Here is a 27,524-nt window from a genome sequence, read left to right as displayed (position 1 = left end):
ACCTTTCCACACTCTGCAAAATGCCAGTCTTGGGCAGCATGATCATGCTGTCAATCATATAATTTAAAAATCTGCACAGACTAGTACTTAACAAGTCTATGAAATATTATTTGTAAGCTCAAAAGCACCACACAGCATCTTCCTTAAGGATACACTACACATACTTTGCTTAAACAAAATATGTTGAAAAGTGAAGCAGACTTACATAGCCTTGAGGTGGAATAATATAGAAAGGGGGCATTGCAAGTGTAGAACCACTGACTGCATAAATATACCTGAGCAAGTACCAATTAATTATTTTAATTGATAGGAGGCAAAAAAAAAAAATCAAGGTTCTATAATCTGTTTCTTCTGTAGTCAGCAAAAGCACAATGAAGCACTTCATGAGGATATTTTGTAGTGTTAATTTCACAAAACAGTTTGCTTAAGAATATATGCAAAGGGCTGAATCATTTCTATTTGCATATTGCTCTGTCAGCTACAAAGAAAGTTTCGACTTGGATCTGCTTTGAGCAACCAATGTCTTTGTCCTCCTTTGTTTCAAGATAATTTAGTGATAAAGCACAAGTTGCACAGAAATTATCTCTGCAGGGAGGGCACAGGATGGGTGTGAACCAGAAAAGGAAAAGTCTTGGTTTCCCCTCTTTAGCCCACTAAAAATGCTTTTGAAGTAAACTTGTGGACCACTGGAATGTTAAACCTCATTGATTTCAGCGGCATTTAGGCAATGCCAAGTTGCTAATAGCATCATTATTGACATCGTCTTCATATTACTGCGGCTGCATATTGTACAAATTCAAACCCACTTTTTTGAACAACTCAGTTTATGTTCCACCGTGCAAGGCATGGGGGGAGATTATAGCTGAGCATATGCTTTACGTGCATGAGATTCTAGGTTCAAACTCTAGGATTTACAATTTTTTAAAGTAAAGAAGAGAAATAAGGTGCAGGCGAAAGAATGAGCTCTTCCTGAGACCCTGGAGAACCACTGCCCACAAAAGTAGATAATATGGGCTAGAAAGACAAATAGTCTGACCCAGTGTAAGGCAGTGTCATGTGTAAGAAAAGGTTGTATCTACAGTTCCTCTTTGAAAGCATGATTCCCCGTAATAAGAGGTAGAATTCTAATCGGCTGCATGAAACCACAGGGTCTTGTGTTGTGGGTTTTGTTTTTTTAAAAAATGATTTTAAAATTTGTATTCATGAGGTGATGGCTCTTTCTTCTCTGCTGTGCTAACAGAACGGAAGCTTTAATTCTTTAAATTTACTTCCTGAGCTTCTCAATGGTTTCCCCTCCCTTGTAAATCAATGGATGGTGCCGAGTTCCATCTGTGGCAAGGCAGAGTGAAACAATAGTATTGACAAAGGAGTAAACTTCTTCGTTCTGTCTTAATTGAGTGGTAACTTCAAAAATAAATTGTGACTGAGGTAAGGACTGGCCTCCACTATTGAAGAGATCTATGGACAGCCCAGATAATTGCTCACAGAATGCTGTGCACAAGCACTGCATCAAAAATCAACTTGAAATCTTGGTCTTCTGGCTGTGTGAGCTCTCCATGTAAACTGCTGTTGTTTTTAGTTCCCTTCCATTAGTATTCAACCAATAGCCAAGCCTTTGAAGGGGTAAGATTTAAAACAAAACAAACAAACCATCAAGCAAAAAACCACAGTGGTTTTATTGCTGGCTGGAAAGTTCACAACACCCCTAATCTCAGGTGAAAGGGCTCAGGTTCCAGAATTGGGTAAGAACACTCTAATTTCACAAACCGAAAATACCAATAGGAGCAATTAAGTACAGTAAGTAAATATAAGCACGGTAAGCACAGTAAGTAAATTTATTAAGTACATTCACTTAACATGCATGTTTTATCTTGATTATAATTTCTTTCTAGGTTTGTTTGGGAATTTCCATTTCATAACAAACATAGACAGAGAAAAAAAAGATTATGTTTTTAAATGATTGGAATAAATTTAAAGGAGCATAATGACAAGTGCTGAAAATAATGCAGTAGGACTGAAACATTTACTGAATGAGGAAGTCCTAGTCCTAGAGAGCTGGTGCAGAGTAATGGCTAAAAGACTGCCTAATGGATAAGGAAGTCTATGGTTTGAATTTCCCTTCTATCATGAACACATACTAGTTGGCGTTGGACAAATGATGCTTTGCCTATCTTCTATACGGATAATAATTGTGGCCTGCCTTAAAGGATTGTTGGAAGGATTCCAACACAATAATATATGTAAAGATTTTTGCACATTTGAAAGAGCTAAAATAACATACATTTTAAATATTATTATTATTATTTGTTTACTAGTGTTAATAGAAATGTCATTCTTAAGGCAAAGCAGCTTCAGAGAAGGTGACTTTAATTGTGAGGAGGGGAACAGGGCCCATGCCTCCTCCCTTTGCAATGTAATCCTGATCCGTCCCGTCCCCCAGCTGCTGCTGCTACTGCTGCTGCTGCTAAAGTAAAAAAACAGTCACATTAAATAAATGCACACATTTAAGGTTACACTTGCTTTAGCCCTAAAATGAAGCCTACTGGATAAAGTCATGTCAAATTCATCCCATCAAAGAGTATATTTAGATGATTGAGTGAGAACATGTGAGACAGCTATCATCTCAAGAGCGCAACTTGTTGAACTGTGTTGGCTCAAAAGGGAGCATTCCTAAACACAACCTCTCCTTTCCTGGCATCTGGTTGTGGTCTTCACGGTGGTGAACAGCACCCTCTGGTGGCTATCTTTTATTTGTTTATTTTGTTAACCACAAAATACCAGACCGAGGGCAGATAGCTTGGCCCTCTCTTTGATTTTGCTTTTTTAATATTGTTGCAAGTTGTTTTAAACTGTTTTTAAGGTTGTGTTCTAATGTTGTAACCTGCCTTGGCAGGTAATAAAGAAATGAAATCATTATTCTATCCTCATTCTAGGTATCTTGTGAATGAAACAGAGAGAGAGAGAGAGAGAGAGAGAGAGAGAGAATTATGTAATGAGATTCCATGTATTTAAAATACTATTACAAACAATAGCAAATACATATTGGGAACTAGGTGCACAATAGGGGTGGGGGTGGAATGACCAGGGTAGATGAAGAACTGGGGCAAGGCAAAGGCAGATAAAAGTATATAAGTGGACAGGGAAAGGATGTGGCGAGTAAATTAAAGGTTTACAATGGTGTCCTGCAGCAGAAAGTGTTACTACTTCCAGGGTAAGTGTTAGGAAATAACGCAACCTGAGAGCTAGCTGGCAAGCATTTTGGATTAACAATAATAATAATACCTCTATTGTCATTGTACAACCTGTGAACAATGAAATTAAACGAGCCTTCCCCCCCAAAAAAACCACTCAATCTCTTATCAAACAACACACCACCCCTGCAAGTCAATTTTGCTATGTTATTTTTCGTTCAACAGCCTAACAGCCCACGGATAGAAGCTGTTTTTTAGCCTGTTGGTAGGGCTGATTATACTTCTATATCTCCTGCCCGAGGGTAGAAGATTAAAGAGATGATGGCCGGGGTGTGAGTCATTTCTGAGAATTTTTCTCGCTCTCCTAAGGCAATGATCCCTTGTGATGTCATCTAGCGGACTCAAGGGACAGCCCATGATATCATGTGCTGTATTCACCACCCTCTGTAGAGACTTTCTGTCCGTGGCTGTCAGGCCAGCATACCACACTGTGATACAATATGAAAGGACACTTTCTATTGTGGACCGGTAAAAGGCACTCAGGGATGCAGGTGGCACTGTGGTCTAAACCACAGAGCCTAGGACTTGCCGATCAGAAGGTCGGTGGTTCGAATCCTTGCAACGGGGTGAGCTCCTGTTGTTTGGTCCCCACTCCTGCCCACCTAGCAGTTCGAAAGCATGTCAAGTGCAAGTAGATAAATAGGTGCCGCTCCAGCTGGAAGGTAAACAGTGTTTCCATGTGCTGCTCTGGTTTGCCAGAAGCGGCTTAGTCATGCTGGCCACATGACCCGGAAGCTGTCTGCGGACAAATGGCGGACAAATGGCTCCCTCGGCCTTTACAGTGAGATGAGCGCCGCAACCCCAGAATCGTCCACGACTGGACCTAACAGTCAGGGGTACCTTTACCTTTACTAAAAGGAGTTCATCAATTGTTGTTTAACATTATTCTTTCGCAAGACCCTGAGGAAAGGTAGTCTCTTTTGGGCCTTTCTGACCACCTGAGTTATGTTGATTTTCCAAGTGAGGTCCTCACTAAAGTAAACTCTCAAGCATTTAAAGGAGAAGACTCTCTCCACACAGCCCCCCCCCGATATACAACCATAATAATAATAATAATAATAATAATAATAATAATAATAATAATAATATCTTTATTGTCATTGCCCCCTCTCGGGGACAACGAAATTACTTATTTACATTCAGTCTAGAAATACTGTACTATTTAGATGAGGAAAGAACAAGGCATCCAATGGCATCCAATCAGGTCGCAAAACTCATGTAGCCACTAGACATCCGAACCAGTTCTTAATTTTGGTGACTACATAGAGGAAAATCAAATTATTTACCATTCCTTTTGGCCATTGGGTTAAGCACAGCCATTGTCTTCTATTTGTGGAATACAAATGAGGGATTTATGGATAATTGAATATTTCTCTGAAGCATCCTGACTGAATAATTGGTTAGGTTACTTTTGAATCTCAGTGAGGCCTACAAAACAGGCTGACATGGGTGCAGCCATAGAGCACCAAGTTCATGATAACATTTGCTAAGCACATAAACAAAGTTTAAGGGCTCTTCCTAGTTTTAAAATTATTTAATTGTTAGCTTTAGCCCGTGGCTGCGTATATTCAATTGCCCTTTAACAATGTTTCTAAGCAGTTTTGTTTTTAAAAGAGCACCTTGATGGGGTACTTGTCTTTGGTGGTACACTCAGTCCTAACAAAATCCATGAATTTTCTCTATAGACTTCTATGAAAGCAAATGTGGTATAGTGGTTAGAATAGCCTTTCTCACCCTTGGGTCTCCAGATGCTGCTGGACTACAACCCCCATCATCCCTAGCTAGCAGGACCAGTGGTCAGGAATCATGGGAATTGTAGTCCAACAACATCTGGGGACCCAAGGTTGAAGAAGGTTGGGTTTGAGTGTTGGGATGGGGAGACCTGGTGTGAATCCCTGCTTCGGCCATGACACTCAGCAGAATACTTTTTGCTAGTCAACTTCTCTTGACTTATCCTAACTTAGAGTCGTTGTGAGGATAAAAGGGTAACCCAACAAAGTATGTCTCCCTGAGTTCTTTGGTAAGAAGGGTGGAATATTAATGTGCAGGTTAATACTGAAATGGAGGCCTTGAGTGCTGTCTCATTAAGTAAAATTTGAAAAGTATAATTTTGTGAAACCACTACAGCAGTTTTGTTTTTAAAATAAGCAATGGGATTTGTAAGAGAGATTTTATACCTTTATAGTGCAGTGTTTTATAGTTAAAAATCTTGAATAAAACATTTATTTATTCTAGGGAATCATATTTATTCTTCAGAATTATGAGGAATCTTAAATCTAGCCCTTTTCAGACTATGCAGAATATTCTCCCTGTACAGCTTCTGTTAGGGTTACCAACTCATGGCCTAAAGCTGTCTCCTGTTCCATTAACATATGTATGAAGAAAGAAACTTAGCAGTTGTTGCATCTTCTGGAATATTGCTCCATCTGTCTTACTCCCTACAGAGATTCTGCCACACTGTAATGGGAGGAACCACGACTGTCAACTTCTCCCTGCATGCAGATGTTCAAGGAACTCTAACTCCCTTAGGGTCAGAAGTTTGCAGCCCAAGGCAGCCTAGACGTTCTTACAATACAACCACTGCACACTGTATGCCCCAGATAGGAGACTCTGGTAAATCGTCCCTATCAGCAAGTCTCATACTCAAAATGTGAAGAGCAGATGAGAAAGATCAACAGCTTTCACCTGTAACTTTGATTCATGACAATTTTTTTCTAAGATGGAGCAGAGGGAGCCAGACACTTAAGTGAGACTAAATGCATTTTCAGTGCAGCTCATCCCCCCTTTTTTTTCAGTGGAAGCTCTGTTCAGAGACCAGATTGGCAGCACTTTCCAAAGAAGACTCCTACAGTTGCTTTTTTCATCAAAATAAAAGTGACCAGTTTAAGCATACTTTTTAAAGCACACATGTAGCGTCACATGCTATTGGCTCAATGGGGACTCAGCAGCAGGAAGTGGGGGTGTTTTATAGGACCATTCATTTAATGTGGGTGCTACTTGGGGCTGAAAGTACAGTGGTACCTCTGGTTATGAACTTAATTTGTTCCGGAGGTCTGTTCTTAACCTGAAAACGGACATACCTGAGGTACCGCTTTAGCTAATGGGGCCTCCCGCTGCTGCTGTGCTGCCGGCATGTGATTTCTGTTCTCATCCTGAGCTAAAGTTCTTAACCCAAGGTACTACTTCCTGGTTAGAGGAGTCTGTAACCTGAAGTGTTTTGTAACTCAAAGTGTTTGTAACCCAAGGTACCACTATATATTATATGTGGCCAATCTGTCAGCTCAAGGCTTTCAAACATCGGTAAAGTGACAAAAATAGTGTATTCTTGACTGGTATTAGATTTCTAGATGCTAAAAGCTAATACTTAAGCTTTATTAATGCTTTCATATCCCTGAACATTTTGTGGACGAAAATAGAAACATGTGTTTTGAGACATCTATTCTTACATCAAAGATCATGACCTGCTGAGTCCTTTTTTTCAGACTGACTATTGTATCCATTTACTCTAGTAATCTGTGGAAAGCTGGCTAGTAGGGTATGTTGTGTTGTCGTTTTGTCATATGTGCTTTTCTTTTTAAAGACTCAGTCATGTTTAACAAAACATTCACATCACAGTCCTGTGCATATTTACTTGGAAGTTAGCACCAGCACGGTGGCAATAATAATAATAATAGATGATTATTGCTGCCCAAATTGAGGGCTCTGTTTTCCGTATAGTATAGTTGCAATTTAGAAATAATCATTTAAACAGAAATATAATACACTTCACCATAGTGGGATGCACTGTAATCAGGTGACCAGGTGCTGCACACGGTTAATGGGCAACTTTAAAGGGTAAGGGTTTAATTCTCCCTTCTTATGGTTATTTATCTTCAAACAGGATTTGGACTAGACAGCTCTTCAGACATAGGAGTGCCCTCTGAAAGACCTTAAAACAGAAAACTGACCTCTGTAGAACAGGGCACATAGTTGGTTAACCCACGCACTGGTGGTTATAAAGAGATGGAAAGCAAGTAATACACTGGCATTTTGTCTCCTTGCGCACACATTTACATGCATGCAAACTAGAATCATAGAATCATAGAGTTGGAAGAGACCACAAGGGCCATCGAGTCCAACCCCCTGCCAAGCAGGAAACACCATCAGAGCACTCCTGACATATGGTTGTCAAGCCTCTGCTTAAAGACCTCCAAAGTAGGAGACTCCACCACACTCCTTGGCAGCAAATTCCACTGTCGAACAGCTCTTACTGTCAGGAAGTTCTTCCTAATGTTTAGGTGGAATCTTCTTTCTTGTAGTTTGGATCAATATCCATCCACCAGATTCTGCATGCATTTCCATACAATAGAGACAGGAATAGGTGAAAACCTGAAGGACTTGAGTGCCTATGTGAATGTGCTAACACAAACGTATAAAAAGGCATCCTGAGCATGTCCCCCCAAAAAAGTAAAAGGGACCCAAAAAAACTGAGACTGAGCATCACTGGTAAATAGGAAAAGTTGAAGCATATGTGCTATTTTATTTTAAAGGAATGAAATGCCATTTTATATGTTGGTTATTGGATAGACCAGAAAAGAAGTCTTTCCACAGTATAATGCTTTTGTCATTGTCTGATGGCAATTTATAGTCCAAAACAGCCATTGGGAGTAGAGCTTTTCATGTAGCTGTAGGATCTGACCATGACCCAGGAAATCGCAGCTGATACAGACATTTACATAAATTTTCTCCTGCCTGAAACCAACTTTAAGGTGACAAAAAGGTTGTAAAGAAAATTACTCAGAACACTCCATTAAATTTTACTTAAGAATTTATGATACACATAAATCCTTCAGAGACCGGGAGAGGTATGAGCCACATATTTTAACCCTCTTGGGCCTCTGTAGAAAAATGTCTACAAGTCTGTAAAGTTCCATGTCATGTGTGTGGTTTTTTAAAAAAATCCTTCCCTCCCAATTAAACCTCTTACCCAATTATTACTGCTAAATTGCTTCCAACAAATTAGAGCTAAATAAAAAACAACTGTTCCTATTTGTGTGTATGTGTGTGTGTGTGTGCGTGCATGTGTGTATGTGTCAGAAAACATGATTTCATCATTAGAGTAAAGGCATCAAGAGGTTTGCTGGGTAACTTTATTTGCCATATTATCTCCAGTTTGCTTTTTAATTGGAAAAATAGGCATGCCACTATGTATATTTATTATGGCCCTCCAAGTCATAATATCTGCACATCTTGCTCACTAGTGTCTATTCTGACTGCCAGTGACTTTCAGACAGAGGTCTTTTACATTATCTTTGCAATCTGATCCTTTTAACAGAAAATGCCAGGAACTGAACCTGGAACCTTCTGCATGCAATTCTTGAATGCACTGGCTCTTTCCCTCAGAGGTGGACCCTGGGGTTTCAAATTTCAGTGCTTCACCCTCTGCTTCTCACCTTCCATGCTACATCAGAGAATGGGTGCCCCAGAGACTCTGCACCCAGTGTGACTGAACCGGTCACACTCACCTCTGCTTTCCTTTATAGTCTAGTAGCCTATTACTTCACAGGGTATATTTATGCATTCAATTTTTTTGTCTAAATAAGAAAACATTTTAGACATTTTACTTTGGAAAATCAAAACTACAAATACCAACTATTCAGGCTTCATGAGCTGCTTCATACGAAACATAATAACTACCCAGCAAGTAGTAGATAGGTAGCCGTGTTGGTCTGCCATAGTCAAAATAAAAAAATTCCTTCCAGTAGCACCTTAAAGACCAACTAAGTTAGTTCTTGGTATGAGCTTTCGTGTGCATGCACACTTCTTCAGATACACTGAAACAGAAGTTGCCAGATCCTTCTATATAGTGAGAAGGTGGGGAGGGGTGTTACTCAGAAGGGTGGTGGGAATGGGAGATAGGCAGATAGTAGGTGTGAATAGATTTATTTCACTCTGACAAGAGCAGTTCCTACATTGAAGAAATGAGGGAGACCTGGCTGTTTCTACCACCTAGAAACAGTCATGAATCTGAGACATGTATCTATGTATGGGATTAGGAGTATCTCTGTTGATAGGTCCTGAGATTAAGCAATGGGGGCACAGGTTATTCATGGCCCAAATTAATCTTCTCGTGCGTGATAGAGCACTCTGACCTTTTCGGACTGGGGACAGGCCTAAGTGCTGAGAGGCCTGGGTTTATTCCATCTGTGTTGGCACTCCAGACTTCTAGGTTAGTGCCTCAGTACAGTGTGTGGTCATTGATTGCTTATTCACAGGATCCCTGTGTAGCCAAAAAGGCAATTGAACCTATGAATTATCACTGCTGTCCAGCAGCTGTTGTTATCATGGTATAGAAGTTCAGTGGCCACTTGCCCTACTGCTTACTTGCCCCTGTAAACTTAAGCAAGACTTCCCAAGGGTACCTTTCACGTAATAAATATTTAGGGAATTATGAGTAAATTAATGTAATAGCACATTTGAAAGATAACAATCCTATTTGGATGTTCTATTTACTTGCCATGTATAAATAAACACATGAGAAAGAGTTGGGGTGTGCTGTTAACTGCACTCCACCTGGAACATTATCTTTATCCAGGATTATAAACTATGCATGGTGCTTACACAAGTAGAGGAGGCTCCCAGCCTCATACTGGGAATGGGCTGAAAATGAGCAAACATGTGGCTAATGGTACTCACAAAACGACATCGGCTTTTCCAAGGAGTTCCCTGTGCAGTTGTGCATCTTCATATTATAGCTAAATGATGTACTATAGCATTACATAGAATTACATTACATCCAACTTTGGCTACAGTGGGAAAACAGGAGAACACTAGTTTTCTATCATTCTTCATATTCATGTTGTGACTACTGCAACTTCTACGTATAGTTTTGAATGGGAAGGGAAGTGCTGTATTGGCATCTCTTGATGGAGAGGTGAAGTCAAACCAGTCAGGATTATCCCTGACAAAACACAGCGTGAAAGTACTATATATGCACATATAAAATACGGGGCATGGTAAAATATATATTTTCCAAGAGTGTTTCAGTCTCAATCCATTTTATGGTCTCTGCACATAGAACAAAAGGGGGAAAGTCATATATTGTAAACACTATCAATGGTGCATGTAATATGTGACTTGCTGTAGCTGAGGCCCTCTGGTTAGACTGAAGTTGCAGCTACCCTTTATGTTTTCTGACTGTTCTCTGCTGCTTCCAAGGTATGCTCAAAGGTTAGCTGCAGCTTCCTACATACAGAGACACATAGGCTCCATTTATCCTATTTATGAGGGCAGTTTTAACTTTCTGATATCAGTCTCTGGAAAACATTATTTCTATTTTACCTTTTAAAAATGTTTTGAGTCACTACGTATGGGGAAATGAGTAGCCATTCAGTTTCAATATGCTAGAGTGGCTAGCTTGTTAGACTGGCACTAGGGAGACTCAGGTTCAAATCTCTCCTCAGACATGAAACTCATCAAGCGACCTTAGGTCACTATCTGTCGGCCAAATCTACCTCATGGAGAACTGTTACAGAAGTCAAAAGGGGGAAGAAGAATCACACATGCAGCCTTAAGCACCTTGGAAAAAAGGAAGGATATAAATAATTCTAGCAACAGGGTTGTGGGTGGGGTGAGGTTGAGAATTAAAGAATTAAATATGTTTTACATATCCTTCAGCAATATATTTTACTCATTAGAAATATAGGCTGTTGTTATATAGGCTGTTGTTGCTTCATGCCTATTCTGTGACTATACAGTATTAATTAACTATGCCTAGGGTTTTACAGTGCAATTGTATACAAGCCTAGTCAGAAATAAGCTCCATAAAGAGCAATGGGACATGCTCACAGGTTAAGCATGTCTAGAATTGCTACCTACACCACCTTGTTAGTCTGTACTGAATTTCAAAATTCTAATATTTAGGTGACAAAATGGGCTATGACCAAAAAAAAATCTAATTACAACCTCTAAATGTGTATGTGGGGAGGGGAAACCTTTTTCCTCAGACCTCGATACAATAATCTTTATTGTCATTGTCCCATACAGAACAATGAAATTGAAAAAAAATCTACACCAGACATTCAAAAACCTACAAGCCTGCTATCTCACCTATCCCAGCCTGGTTAGCCCCTAAAAACTCGGATACACTATAATTGAATACAATATACTCACATAGAGACTACCTTACACTGCGTTTGAAACCAAAATTGCATTTGGATAGAAACTGTTTCTCAGGCGGCTAGTCTTAGTCTTGACCTCATGGAAACAGCACACCAATTTTGTTCATTACTGCTACATTTTGAACCTCACTAATGGCTCACCGATCTGATTGCTACTGCTACATATTGAATCTTTTGTTCACTTAGGGTCCTTTGTACAATAGATTTTTCTTCTTCACACAAACAGCCCCAGACTTCCTTGGACAAACCTTTCCATGGACCAAAATAACATGTGAATCATTGTTGACGCTGGGGTATGTTCTGCACTAGTTATTATTATTATTATTATTACTGAATCATCCATATATACCAGGGAACAGTTCATGTGAACTGAAAATAGATGGTGGGAAAATAGATGGTGTGCAAAAGCTACACACACACACACACACACACACACACACACACGGGGCTACCCATTTTCTCTATACTGCATATATTTGCTCTGGTTTATCATAATACTGTAGAGTGTGTACAGTGGCTGTAGAATACTAGGCAGTGGTAGCTTCAGAATGGGGTGGGGTGAAAATGAGGTTTAGTTGTTGCAATGTGTTGAAGGAGGAAGATCCAGGTGACTGAGGAAACTACCTGCATACAAGTGGGGTGGCAGAAAAGGAAGGGGGGAGAAAGTGGCATGTAAATGGGGGCGAAGCTTCAGAAATGGGGTTGGAAAAGTCCAAAGCAGGGTAAGTTGGATTTGGAGGAAAGGGAAAGGTGTAGGGTGTTACTATGGGAAGAGTAATGGAGGGTTGGCAAGTGGTGGAGGGTTGGAAAGCAGGGGGACAGATTACATACTGGCAGTGTGCAGGCCCACGTGGGTGAATTTATTTTACATGTCCCTTGATACTTTTCAGAAAGACATTTAGCAGAGCTCAAACTAGCAGGCAATGTGGTATCCGTGTTCTCCGACTTGCAGCCTTGAACAGATTACAGAATTCAAACGAGGGAAGCAGTAAGGCAGATATGGCAAACCCCAGATTCCCTGTGCCCTTATTCCATCGGTGCTGCTTCCTGTGCTTACAACTTCCAGCATCAACTGCAAGCATGGGAAGCTTCCTCTGTGGATATTCATAATGCTGTCTGCTATAATGCAATGATCAGTATGTGCTGAAGTGAAGAGATGCGTCTTGTTTTTTCCACCAGCCTCTTTTAAAATCACAACATAGCAAACAAAAAAACCACACATCATAGCTATTCCATGGGGTTGCCAATCACCTAGTCTGTTTTCAACCATTCTTTCCAGCAATTCTGCTATCCAGATGCATTTTCTTTCAGTAGCTTAATGTCAGTTGTAGATAGCAGGCAAATTTAAGTGTGCATATTTAAATGTGCATATATTTTTGAACTCATTAGCATAGATAATTGACAAATTGCCTTCTTTCTGCTTTGCTCTGGAAAAGATGGAAAACACCATGCTTCATTTGTGCCCAGCAGACAGAAGTTAGTCATTTTTTTCCAAGTTACAGAAGCAGATATATATGTTTGTTTAATTATTTTATTTTATTTAAGCATATAAAAATCCAACGAATTGAAACAGAACAAGCCATTCCATTATGGTGACCACACTAGTGAAGCATACTGCTATACTGGTTCCAGTTACAGATAGGTAGCCGTGTTGGTCTGCCATAGTCAAAATAAAAAAATTCCTTCCAGTAGCACCTTAAAGACCAACTAAGTTAGTTCTTGGTATGAGCTTTTGTGTGCATGCACACTTCTTCAGATACACAATGTGTATCTGAAGAAGTGTGCATGCACACAAAAGCTCATACCAAGAACTAACTTAGTTGGTCTTTAAGGTGCTACTGGAAGGAATTTTTTTATTTTTGCTATACTGGTGTATTTCACAGCCTGAAGAGCAGTATGATTTTGTGTTGCTTGCTTATATATGTGTGGCATATGGGTTGGCAAAAGGCACCTACGCCCTTTAAATAAATTTCTCTTGAGAAAGCACCCTTCTTTCAAATACTGCCTCTGTTAGGTTCAAACTGACGGTCTTTCATCTGAGCCTTCTTGTAGTGAAAACGGCCAGCTAAATGACTGTGAAGCATAATAATGCTTCAAAGTTGAAAAGAATTTTTTACATGCATTAGAAACCCCCCAACCGTCTCATTAACCATATTTCAGGATTATTAAAATACTCTGCAGAGAGTGAGGACTGGCTTCCTGCCATAATTCCCTTGGATAGCACCATTCAGACTTGTAATATCTGGTAATGATCTTTGTATGTCACAGTTTAAACAACTGAAATACTAGTCTGATTGAAAAGGGACAGTGTATGTGTAAAATTAAGATGAATGGAATGAAAAAGTCAGAAAGATTTGTCATTAGCAATTGGTTTCAGTAAGATGTCTGAGTTTAACCATACACACAATCAGTACTCTTTTCGGTTTAAAAAATAAATAAATGATGTGCTGGTACTCCTATCTTAATAGAAGTGTCATGGGTGCCAGGACAAATTAGCTGTCGTGTGCAGTAATAAAAGAAGTTATGATACTCTGTACTGGTGAGGACCATCACAAAAAAGTACTACACACAATCCTTTTAATAGTAGAACCCTGAATGCTAAAAACAATTGACCTAATTCCAGATTAAGTTGGAGTTTCTGGTCAGTCAGGTTTAGCTTATCCTAGCAAAAACGCTCGAATCACTTGGAATTCAGGGATTAGAGATGCAACAGTGGGCATTCAGACAGGACCTCCAAAGTCAGAGTGAAGCTTCTGATATCATGCTGCTTGTCTGACCTCATAGGATCTTTCTGCAAATCCTACTGAAATCTCAGGACCTAAGATCAGTTATAGTTTTTGAAACAAACACTACAAAACAAACCTTTGAAACTAAGGTTACAAAAAGAGGTAGGGTAGTCTGGAAAGAGCAACTTTCATGTACACAATGACCAGGGCTTTTAGTGGCGTTTAAAGTAAATCTTGTATTATTTATTTCTTATATTTTTAAATCACCCCATAACATGGTTCTCTGGACAAGAAATATTTAAATCAAATTACAAAAGACAAAAGCACAAATGATAAAGGAAACACACAGTCAATAACATCCAAAACAGAACAAATAAAAATATATAAATAATTTCACGTTATTTTTGTTATATTGTGAACCGAAACCATTTCATCAGAGTTAAAAGACAACATATCAGCATCAGTCTTACTTAACACTATAATAATAATAATAATAATAATAATAATAATAATAATAATAATAATAATAATAATAATTTATTACTAATACCCCGCCCATCTGACTGGGCCTCTCCAACCACTCTGGGTGGCTTCCAGCAGGATATTAAAAATACAATAAAACATCAAACATAAAAAACTTCCCCAAACAGGGCTGCCTTCAGATGTCTTCTAGAAGTCAGATAGTTGTTTATTTCCTTGATATCTGGTGGGAGGGCGTTCCCCAGGGTGGGTGCCACTGCCGAGAAGGCCCTCTGCCTGGTTCCGTGTTCTCACTTCTCACAGTGAGGGAACCGCCAGAAGTCCCTCAGAGCAGGACCTCAGAGTCTGGGCTGAACGATGGGGGTGGAGACGCTCCTTCAGGTATAAGAAAGAATGAGAATGTGTCAAAATAACATAAGCCTTTCTCAGGGGACACAACTGGGAGGAAGGTAGCTATTGATGAAAAGATTCTCTCACTCATAGCTAGCTACTCTGTACACTTCAGATTCATTTATTAATTCTATTTATTATTATTTTGTCCTACCTTTCGTCCCCAATGAGCCATTGAGGTGGAAAAAGTCCTCAAATGGCAATCTTAAGACATTGGTAGGTCACATACATCTAGTGTTCCTCTTGTGCAGGTCAGTTAAAATCTCTACAATCAACTGATAGATGTTGTTTTGATTAGATTAGATTAGAGCTAGTGCATTTCAATAGTTTAAGCAGGTGATTTTCAAGTGCACTTTATATTAGTTTGCTATATTCTTACTAGGTCAGTTCCCCAGTGGGGACACCAAAATGATGGCAGAATGGTGCTCTGTGGCTACATTCCCCCCCCATAACCTAGTAGCAGAACACATGCTTTTCATGTAGAAGGTCCTATATTCAACCACCAGAATATCCAGGTAGGGTTGCAAACTCTGAAGAGCTACTGCCAGTTAGTATTGAATGAGGAAAAAATGATGTCCCAAATTGTCAAAATTCAATTAATGCATGTTGTATTACTTATTTTTATTCATCACTCCGAAGGGTCTTGTATCTTACCTGAAATATGCAGAATAAAATATGCTTATTGCACATAGGGACACAGATGGGCATTTTGCAAACAAGAAGACAGAATTGATAATAGATTAGGTTTGATTGTGTGCTGACATTTAGTACACCATCTCCACAACTTAACTTAAGGAAACAACCAGTTTCCTGTTGATATATTAATGTGCTGCTTCTAGTGCTAACAAATATACAAATGAATATAATCATATAATCCTAGTACTCTGTATTCTAAAAATAGAGAGTCCTTGCCCTGGATCTTCCTTCCATTTGTATCTAGCCTTTTTGTAAATCCCCCCCCCCCCCCATTTGTTAGTACATTGCTGAACTTCTTAAGGTTAATTCGCAAAACCAATTTTGCACTGCAAACTGCCTTTTGGGAATTGCTCAGGTCAGTTGAAGATCCACCTCTGTTGCAGTGTTATAAACTGTACTATTTGTATAACAGGCCAATATTCATTCAGAAAAGGTCAATGTTTATTATATCAATTGATGTTGGGGACCCAAGTGCAGAGTACCCCAGAGACTGGAAAGGGTGAGGCAGTAACAGGTGAAAAAATTGAAACAATTTTTTCAATTGAAAAGTGCCAGGACTTTATTGAATACAGATGTAGGTAGACTTTGGCCTGGGCACTGAGTGGAGCATTTTTAAAAATAATTTTAACAGTATTTGTGATCCAGTAAAAGAATAAAATTATTTTACTTCTTATCTTTCAGAGTGGTCAGATAGCCTTTTACCAGAAAACAAATGTTCATATCCCTTTTAACGCTGTATATCCCTCCCTTCTCATTTTCAAATAATTAGATCTGTCAAATATTCTGAGGCATTTAAGCTTTTTTTTTTAATGAAGAGAATTGGTTTACCAAAAAAAAATTTACATTGGAAAATAACTGCAGTTAGTCACTATGAAAAACAGACTTTGCTGAAACCCAGAAGCTGCAAATATAAAAATCCTAAAGCCTTCATCTTTGCTGTTGCTGCAGCATGCAGCATATATATTTGGCTTTGCCTTCACAGCTCCTCAGCAGCACTCCAGAGATTCTTACTGACATTCCCCTTGCCTCAGTGGGTTACATAAGAGGCACTTAAGGCTGAAGTAGACCTTTGGAGAATTACTTTGAACTAAGTCACTCAAAGTGACATTACTTCATTTTCAAGAGTAGTGATGCAACACTTCTGCTGCACTCCACCGGCCTAATCATCCTTCCCCCAGATATATTCACTACAGGCCATTGGAAGTCTCAGAAGAACTGCTTTCCTAGGACATATTTGTCACAAATCCCTTTCTCTCAAAGCAGCAGGGTTTTGATTGTTCTGCAAGAAGTTAATTTATTTAATGGCTGAAGCACGGATTCCTGTTAGTAATATTACATTCTACACAAATTTTGACTACTTTGGCCCATTTAATGCACAACAAAGATTTAGTGGTTGATTTTATTTAGTCGTTGATTTAGTGGTTGCTTCTTTCCTGCTAGGGAGTGATAGTCTGTTCAGATGTGGGCAGTGGCATTCTCAACAAGGTGTATCTAGCAAGCTAGAAACAGACTCAAAATGGAATTTTTTGAACTGGACTGGGGTTAGCTGCCTCCCTTAGTTGACTCTCTTGTTCTATTACTCATATTGTTACTATGAAATGAAAAAGCATAGCTAATGTGGGCTGGCTTTTTGTAATATTATAGTTGTTGTTGTTAATAAAATTATTTGTTAGTCACTTTTCTCACAGAGTGACCCACACGTAGCTTTTTTGTGCTTTTCAAGGTGCATGACAGGCGGGAATGTAACAGCTGCAGATATTCCCACCGTACAGCAACAGGAAAAACAGTATCACATACTGTAACATTTTTGCCAGTCACAAAGCTTTTAAAAGGCACAGAAGCCTTCGCCAGACAAAATGAAGTGGCAAAGATTGTCCTGGTTGAAGCTTTCTAAAATGCCACCTTTCCTTGGTCAGAACCAGCCTGTCTCCTTCCCTCAGCGTAGGAGATGCCCAGTTTCAGGCCTGTGTTTTTGGAGCTATGCCATACAGTGACTTGAGAACTCAGTTAAGCTACCTGAACTTGTACAGCGCCATAAATCCGATGCTCATGGTTTAGCAGGCAGCATTTTGCCTCATGTTCCTAAGGGGTAGAATGTTTTTATTTTGTTTTATTTCATGGCTAAAAGCTTGCCTCAAGGATGGGACCGTTTCTAGATTGCGTCTGGCTGTTAAGTGTGGCAGCCTGCCGCCCATGGCCTACTGACTCTGAAGCTGACTGGATCAAGTGTAGTGTATGAGGGATGTTGTGGGCTCTTATGGGGACCCCAAAAGTGAAGCAGTTGAGCAGGCTCTGGCAGCCAGGTGCCCTCCACATATTTTGAACTACCATCAGCCTCAGCATCACATCATTCTGCAAAGAAATAGGTTGGTGAAGGTTGCCATAAAGCCATATGTCTGATGGCCATGACCTAGTCAGGCTTGTTTCTTTCAGCCATTTCTTCCTCCTTGGATTCCCACCTGCTTTGTCCGTTTAACTTCCTGCCGGTACTACTGAGTTTCTGCTCCCCATGTGAGCTTTTCCCATATCCCTTTAGTGTACTCAATTTCTCGGTTTTGCTCTGTGTTTTCCTCAGTCCTCTCCTGTAACTACGTTACCTCAGGTTTCTTTTATTTCTCTCCCCTAGCCTCAGGGCTTTCTTCTCCTCCACCTCCTTTTATTCCTCTCCCATTTATTTGGAACAAGGGTATCTTACTTTATGAATAAAAACCCAGCAAAGACAAAAAGCAAATAAAACAACAACAAAAGTAAACAGCTATAAAAGGAGAGGGGGTTCTCCTATATGATCTTCTCATACCTTGCCAGCACAGCTCTTCTTGCTTCTAACAATCTCCAGAGCCACCAATGTATCTTTATTTAAATATTCATTCATTGATATTGTTATATTGCCTTTATATAAGCTGTGTAAGTATACTTATTATATTGTGATATATGGTTTTTTTATATAGATAAATGGTTGTTGCAAGAAGCACATTGTACATTGGGACTGGGACATTCAGAAGTGTCTCACATTTAACAGATGAAAATAGGGACATTGTTGTACACCTTTTTCACAATGCCAAAAATGCATTGCCTGAGTTCTCCCACAACTGTTGAGACTCTTTCTTGCACCTGTGGTGTGCTGTGTTGATTTTCTATGCAGCAGCCAGCCTCTCCACAGGCTTCTGAAGCAGGTATATTCGGAAACTGGTTGCAATTTTTATAAAGCAGCTACAACCCAAGCACATTCGGCAGTGCTTACAATTTGGGCAGGGTGCAAGACCTCTTGAAATAATGAATTTAGCCATAGCCTAGGTTTGTTCACATAGCAAAAGCCAACTCCAATGCAGGCATGCAGGCATGATAGCACCATTTTAAAATCCAAGTATCTGGGCCTCCATGTATCCCCAAATGCCAAATAAGAAATAGTGATTTTCCAGAAACACCATCAGAACAACAACAATCTTTAGTGGCTGGAAAAACCCAGCCTGATGGGCAGGGGATAAATTATTATTATTAATAATATTATTATTAGGGAAACACTGCTTTCAAATATCTTTTAATTTTATCAGAAAAGTTGCCTGTGAACACTCTGTATTTCCGTCAATACATAAAATGTTTATGAACATTCTAAGCAGGGGTGGCTAACCTCCAGATTTTGTTGGACTACAACTCCCATCAGCCTTTGTTTGTTGTGATGTTACTACACTAACAAAGACGTGTATCTAAGTGTTCCCTCAATGCAGTGCTTTTTTCTGGGGGTACGCAGGGGTACGCATACGCCTAAACATTTTTTGAATCTTTGTACTTTTGTCCATTTACTGCAATTATTTTTCCTGATTTGAATTACAAAATGTTGATTTTCTTGAGACAAAATGAGAGTACCCCTAAACATTTTTTTAGAAAAAAGCACTGTCTCAATATATTGATGTACATGGAGAGTCCCTTCATGTATGGGACATTTAAACTGATTTTTTTCCCTTTCCATTGAAGTAAATGACAGACTTTTATAGTAAACTAGTCCACAGCAAACAGAAGGATCATGACTTCTAATAATTCACGGATAACTCTTGGGGTAGGCTAAGATTATTATTTTTAAAAAATTAACCTGCTAAATCCAATACAAATTTGTTCTTCCTCTTTCCCCTCTTTTAATGTACAAAATAGGAAGCTTATTTCTGCACTTTCAAACCTTAGAAAGGCCAACTTCCACACTCAGTGTATTAATGTAAATTTTTAAATCCCCTTTATACTTTTTGTTATGCTTTTGGATTAGGCTCTTTTGGAAAACAGGCAGCTATTTGGGGCTTCTGAATATATTCTGAATGCACTGTTTTCTTCAGGCAGAACAATTTGCACAGCGGTAAAAATTATAGTTAAAAATACTAACCCTGGGAAGGCATCTATTATACCCATTATCCTAGAAAAGTTTCTATGCAAATATTGTCAAAGATTTCAGCATAGCAGGAACATTTTCTAAGCCTTTAGAGTTGTTTTGGTAGAAAATACTGCTAGTGAAAGTTGAAATAAAAAAAGCTGTATTGTTAGGAGGTCCATATTTTCCCCATTTTAATTGCCTAATGGTACTTGCCAAAGAGACTGTAATTTTATTCAGCTGTGTAGCTTACTTTATAAAGCTTCAACTCTTAGTTGTCATTATTTTTCAAAGAATAAATTGACACCAAAGAATAAATTGTGTGTGCAAACTTGATGATCACACTAGGATGACTTTACTATCAGAAAGTCTGGGTACAAGAGTTTGGATTTGATATCCCGCTTTATCACTACCTGAAGGAGTCTCAAAGCGGCTAACATTCTCCTTTCCCTTCCTCCCCCACAACAAACACTCTGTGAGGTGAGTGGGGCTGAGAGACATCAGAGAAGTATGACTGGCCCAAGGTCACCCAGCAGCTGCATGTGGAGGAGCGGAGACGCGAACCCGGTTCCCCAGATTACGAGGCTACCGCTCTTAACCACTACACCACACTGGCTCTCAAGAGCTAGACTAGTTCAGCCATCCTCAACCTGATGCCCGCTAGCAGGGGCTGGTGATTGTTGTAGTCTAACAACATCTAGCAGGCACCATGTTCAGAAAGTTTCTTCTAGATCCAGGGAGAGGATAGCTTAGAACACATATATATATAAAAAATAGTCTTCTGAGCACATATTTAGGACTATGACCTAATAATGTAATGGGAATACTGAGCAAACATCCATAGACCAACCTGTATGTCCTTGTGGAATTGCTTTACTTAGATATGAAATGTCTTTTTAGCAACTCTAGGCAGTGGAGCAGTTAGGTAATTTTTAGTCTGGACTCAGCAGTCTTACAAAGCCTCCCTCTGTGCTCTTCTATGTTATCAGTGATACAAAACAGTTATTTCTAGTTTTCACCAAAGACATACTTGGTGAATATTCAGCAGCATCCTGTTTGGCTTTGGGATGTAAAAGCCATTCCATGTATTGCTTGCCTCATCACTCCTTGTATACTAGGATAAGGATTAAAGGTAAAGGTAAAGGTAAAGGTACCCCTGACAGTTAGGTGCAGTTGCAGACGACTCTGGGGTTGTGTGCTCATCTCGCTCTATAAGCCAAGGGTCAGCGTTTGTCCTCAGACAGCTTAACCAATTAGTCCAGGATGTGTTTTTCTCTCTTAGTTGTGGAGGTTTACTATAACTGGACAGCTTGTAGGTTCATAACCCACTTGTCTTGTATTACATTTTCCTAATCAATACCTTTGTGGTTTGGTTCTCTAATTATGTCACATTTTATTATTCAAACATCATACATTGACTTATAACAAACTTTCCCTGAAGAATAAGCAAGCCAGAGACTTACTACAGAGATTAGACTTTATGGTCACCTAATGCTGCTGTTGAACTGTCATTTCTACTTAGAGAAATATTAGGTGCATAATGTATTATCTACAGAGACTTACAGTTTAAAATAAATTGCTGAAGACAAAACTCACTACCCTTGGGTCTTCCAAAACTGAACTTTATTTTTCTCCATAGAGCAATTAGACACTTTTTCAAAGTTCCACAAAATACCAAAAACTACGTTGGATGAATAATGCAAATAAAAGCACTTTTTCCGGCAATTTAATTGTCTTTGCAATTCATCCTAGTTTGTGTGTTCCTTCTTCAGTCACACTCATCCATGCAAAATTTTGGATGTTCTTAGTAGAGCTGCATCCTATGTTATGGAGCAGAGGCAAAATAGATTATGCCTCTCTCATTATAATCTAGTTCAGTACCTTTTAAAGGAGTCAGCATGCGTTTAACTATCTTAAAAACATAAGAAGATCCCTGCTGAATCAGAACAAGCCCATCCAGTTTAGCATCCTAGTCTCACATGGCCAGGTGGCTATGGAAAGTTCACTAGCAGGACATGAGTGCAACAGCACTTTTCCCCAGTTGTGCTCCCACCTACCAAGGAACTGATACTTATTAGTCTAAACCCCTTTTAAAGGACCTGATACCTATTTGTCTAAATCCCTTTTAAAGCCATACAGGTTGGCATTGATATGCCTCATGGCTTTCACTGAATCACATTTACCATTTTAATGCCTGTCCACCCAGTTTGGAGAGATAATTTTGGAGCTGTTTACAATCTCTTTTTGTTCTTGACAGCCTCTACCATTTGGTGTCATCAGGTCACCTTGCTGCTCATGCCTAACTATCTCGTTTATGAACAAGCACAGGTCCCAGTACTGATCTTAAGAGGACTCCACTTCTTATATTTCTCTGTTGTGCACATTAGAAAATAGTAGCAGAAATGTATATACTTTGCTGATATGGAAAACAAAGAGATTAGGTTAGGTTCAAAATGGCAGTCAAAACTCAGGTGGGAGTTATGCACAACCACGGGCATTTTGAACATTCTTACTTTGCAGCAAGTCATCAGCACTTTAAATTGGAAAGATGGTTTGCTTGTTCCAATGGACAAGTGGAAACTTCCACACCTGGGTTTAATACATTGAGCTCTTACCTGTGTGCTATTGGTGCTTTAGATGTAAGATCACATAGGAGGAGCCCATGCCTTGCCCCCTTCCCACAACAGCGTCTCCCTGTAATGGAAGCAGTGTTGCTGTGGAAAGAAATCATAGCATGGGGCTTCTTCCCATGACCTTGAACTTTTAGAAAGGAAGGAGGAGGAGGAGCCTTATTGCAGAGGCTGATGTAAGAATGGGCATGCATTGTCATTGAACTGCCCTTCTTTCTTCTTTTGTTATGGTTTTTCAACTTCACTTTGTATTTCTGTGTTAATGTGTTATGTTTTAATACTAACCTCAGAACATGCCAATCTTTTTTCTTATTTTTGTAGAAAGTAAATGTTTGCTATAAGTAAGCTTTATTATCTGAGATATGCAAAAAAAAATCAAAGCAGCTGTTATTTACACACAAGTTGTAAACCTATAAGAGGGTTTTTTCATATCTGTATAAAATGGGTTTTTCTTTCAACTAATTAACCTTTTATTTATTTCTAGTTGTATTGCTTGATACAACCTCTGCAATTGGAGAGCTAGGATGGAAAACCTATCCTCTAAATGGGGTAAGTCTATCTATTTAGATTTTCATTATTCTGCATTTGCAGTTTTAAAATAAAGTCAAACAAATGGGCAGCAACTTTGAGGACTAATGAGCTCAATGAAAAACTGGGATTTAGTAAATATTACTAATAATAGAACTGCATACATAAAAGGCTATACATACAAAACAGCATAAATATTTATGACAGGATTTTTGTTGAATATCTTTTTTTGCAACCTTGTGAAAATTATGATTTACTGTTTTTAAAAGTGTATGAATTAAATTGAATGTTATACTTCAAATCATATTGAGCATGATTTAAAATGTATATTAGGGCTATCTGAAAAGTGTAAATAGGAAATTTCCCTACTTGCTGTTAAGAATATGAATGTTACCTAGATTTTGTTTTGTCAGGTTTAAAAGTTCATTATTGCAAACATTAACCCCAGTTCAATGAACCATCTGCAAAACAGGGTCCCATTGCTAGCCATGGAAGTCATGGATCAGCAAATGCAAGCTGTTGCTTAACAAGGGGAAAGCCCTAGCTGCACTTGCATTAGTCAGCTGTTGGATTCTGGCCGTGATGTTATGCAAATATAAAATACTGAGGATACAAATTGTTGGGAGTGCTTTATGAAGCCTCAGCTGTCATAGCTGGTGAACTGCTAATCTTGCCACATTTTGTTATAAGTTATTGCAACACTCCTATTTGTAGAAATGAAACAAAGTTTGAGAATACTATGGGTATGCAATGAACCCATGGAGTGATTCTGTACACCTGTTTCAATCTTGGTAGGAGACCAATATATAAACATGATAGCTGCAGTAAATAAAACAGCCTTTCTTCAGTAGGTCCATTCGCTCCTTCTCGGACAGGAGGCTTTGCAGGCGAGCCCCAGGGTTCCTCTGTGAACTGGCCTATTACAGGCTGGACCGTCCTTCTGCTGCCATATTGGCCAATGGCAGCAGGAATTAGAGGACCTTCCCCTGGGCATGGGACCAACTGACCAATAACGGCACTTGGCCCCACGCCCAGGGCAAAAATAATTTCCCGGCCTGCTGGGCCTTTTGGCTTCTCTCTTGGCTTCTGTTGTTCAAGGATCCTTCCAGGACTGCCAGCTTGACTAAAATATTGGGGTGGCTCAGGTAAGCCCTGCCCCACATGATATATGACACAGCGCACACACACACTACTTGAATGGCAATGCCCATCAACATGGGAGGAGGGCCTCCTCAAATATTTTATTGGGGAGGGGCGAAGGGACCTCAGCCCCTAGGAGTTGGTTCCTACAGCTCCTTTTGACGTTACATTACTGGTGTATAAGCCACTGCGGTATGTGGTCTACTCACTGTGGTCAGGTAATGTCAAAAGTAATGTCATGTGAGATTCTAGCATTGTTGAAATTTTCATAATGGGCACCTCTGGTGAACCACTTATCTCCAGCTTTGCTTATGTGATCTCAATCTTATGGCACTATTAAGGTATGAAGGGATTATTAAAAAGGTCTTGGAATCAGCTTCTGCTTGGCAAATGGAAGTAACTTCTTGCAAAAAAGAATATTGATAGTCCATATGCTTTTCTGTGAATAGCAGTACCTATAAAACTAGGCCCTATATGTTTACAGCTGAAAGTAAGTGGCAGGAGTGCTCTCATGATTAAAACATAAAGGTGGGAGCAGCTGTAAATTCATAATTCAATTTGATTGGTGCATGTGAGAGATTGAGAAAAGGAGATTCCGCCCCCCTCTAGAAATCATTAGTTCTTCACTTCAGAGATCAGGTTACGCTTTCCACTTGGCTAGTTCACTTAACAGCACATTGGAGGAACTTGTATAGTTCAACTTTTAATTAAGATGCAATATATTTAAGCACTTAATCCATTTTATAGATTAGCTTCTTATCCTGAGAACTCTTTAAATTAAGCAATTCTGTTGGCAGTATATAATTTATTTTTATGTGTTGTGTTGCCTTTTGAATGCTGAGTTTTTATGACGATGCTTGAGATGGTGCAAAATAATCAGAGATGTGGGGCACATATCACCATGCAACTCCTTTTCAATTTAGTGGGTTTTGTGCAGCAGAACGCCCTGCTTGGTTGTGCGCACAGAGTATTGAAAGTAGTTTAATTTTTGTTTCCTCCTTTGGCTCTTTTTTTCTAGGAATATATATTATATTTCCTCAATACCGAAATATATTTTTTTTAAGTTCTTTTAGTGACTTTGCCCTTAGGGACTTTAAGCAATATGGCATTTCTTAATCTTAGACTGTTTTCAAGTTTATGGATTTAATTTTTCAAGGTTTTACAATCCTTTTTATTCTCGGGTTGTATTTCCAGTCTATTAATAAGTACAATTTACATTTGCAGTCCTCTGTATTTTATATTTTTAACTCTGAAATGTGTTTTCCTTGGAAAACAGAGAGAAAACAAGATGTGGTATACTGTATTTATTATTATATTCATCTGCAGAATCCTTCTTAAAATCAACAGGATGATAAGAGGCAGATGACTCCAATTTTTTTAACTAATTCATCTTCATCTGAGATTAAAAGTCCCACCAGATTACTCCTTAATTGATGCTGGTAGTAGCCAGATGAAACTGGGTGTTTTGAAGGAGATGGCAGAGCTAGGGTCAAAGAGCCACTGCATTCTAAACCAGTCGAGTTAATGGCAATGAGCCTAATTTAGACCTATCAGCTGTCAGCATCGCCCTAGAGCCAGTGCGCCAACTGGACTCATGTACCTCAACCCCGACTGGGCTGGGCGAGCTGGGTAGCACTGCCAGAGACCTCCTTCCCGCAGGAAACGGTCACAGTACTGTGGACTCACAGCTTAGAGCTGAGAGCACCGGATTCACTGTCTCAATACTTCAGTCGTTGCGCAGCAGAGTTTTGCAGAGTCTTGCAGAGTATAAACCACTCGGAGAGCAGCTCTGTAAAATATCTTCCTTTATTCTATATCTACAACTATGGTACAAAACTATATACAGAGCTACGTATTCTAAGCATAAAGCAATGCTATACTGAGAGTCTGCAGCTGCTCTTAGCAGCAATCTAATCTCTAGGATCTCTAACACTCTCACTCTCTCCGATACACTGACTGACTGACTCTCTCTCTCACACACAGATATGTTGCTGGGCAGAATAAGTTAATAGGCAGGACACGCCTCCTCTTCTCTGTGGAGTCAGCAGAAATCATCAGGAGATGGTCAGGAGATTCTTGGGTATGGGAGGGGTGAAATCTCCTCATCCTCCCCCATTTCATCCGACCATTTCAAGAATCTTTAACATAACTGCAATTTACACATACACTCCAAAAGTTGTTCTCTGCTTACAACCTTGGTTAACATATTTGCAGGTATCTCTCTTCTCGGCATATAAAACACTTTTACAATACCATTGAATAAGCAGCTTCTAGAAAAATCTTCACACACATTTCTTCCTTTCAGATACAAATTGACATTTCTAATTAGGCAGATTTGAACAAACCATTTTCAGAACTCAAATACACGCTTTCCTTCAAATATCAGGTAAGGAAATAAATAAAGCGTTTTGTGCTACTACTCTCAGCACACTTCATGCTAGGTTTGAAAACCCCACCAGAGTTGCTCGTGACCGCAGTCTTTGCAAACTCTTCAGAAAACCTTTTCGGTGGTACACCCTTGGTTGTTCTCTCGGATCTGCGCAAAACTCTCTGATCCTCTTGTTCTGGTGCTTCCTCCTCTTTGGGAGAATGGGGAGCTAAAGTATATGAAGCTGCTAAGTCTGAGTCAGCGTCAGACTCACCTGAGGCTTTTGGGCTCTGATAATCTGTGCCACCATCTGGAACTACATTGGCATCAGGATTATCACCACTAACAACACTTGCCTCCCTCTTAACTTTCTTTGCCCCTTTTGCACCATCATCACAAATGGGATGATACTGAAAAACACCAACTCTGTCCCATTGTGGATTGTCATCAATACTCCTGGTCAGCCTTATGGTTTTCGTGTCTGTGATCAGAACACGATAAGACCCTTTCTCATATCCTAGGAAAACACCATGTTCTCCACGCTTGCTCAGTTTGTCACCCTGCGAGGTCTGCACCCAAACCTCCGAACCAAAAATTTTAAAATGCTTTACACATGGCTTTCTTCCGTGAAGCATCTCATATGGGGTGCAATTTATACTAGACTGGTACCTCCTGTTGTACACGTGACAGAAAAACGAAAGAGCTTCGGCCCAAAAAGGGATTGGGCAGTCCTGAATCATGTAACAGCATTCTGATTCCTTGCTGCAGGGTTTGGTTTACTCTCTCACATAAACCATTCTGC

General features: G+C 39.5%; 1 protein-coding gene across 4 annotated transcripts in view; it reads left to right on the top strand.

The window, feature by feature from the left end:
- The window catches only part of EPHA6 (EPH receptor A6), a 343,972-nt gene that overhangs the window by 7,772 nt on the left and 308,676 nt on the right, over window positions 1-27,524 (top strand). For all 4 annotated transcript variants that reach the window (XM_083498568.1, XM_083498569.1, XM_083498570.1 and 1 more), the window contains exon 2: window positions 23,171-23,235. In XM_083498568.1, coding sequence (XP_083354694.1) covers window positions 23,171-23,235 — 65 coding nt within the window. The remainder of the gene's footprint in view (window positions 1-23,170; window positions 23,236-27,524) is intronic.

This window comes from Podarcis liolepis (genome assembly GCF_965112155.1).
Source record: "Podarcis liolepis genome assembly, chromosome: 4".
Lineage (NCBI taxonomy): Eukaryota > Metazoa > Chordata > Lepidosauria > Squamata > Lacertidae > Podarcis > Podarcis liolepis.
This window is presented reverse-complemented; position numbering and strand designations above follow the sequence as displayed.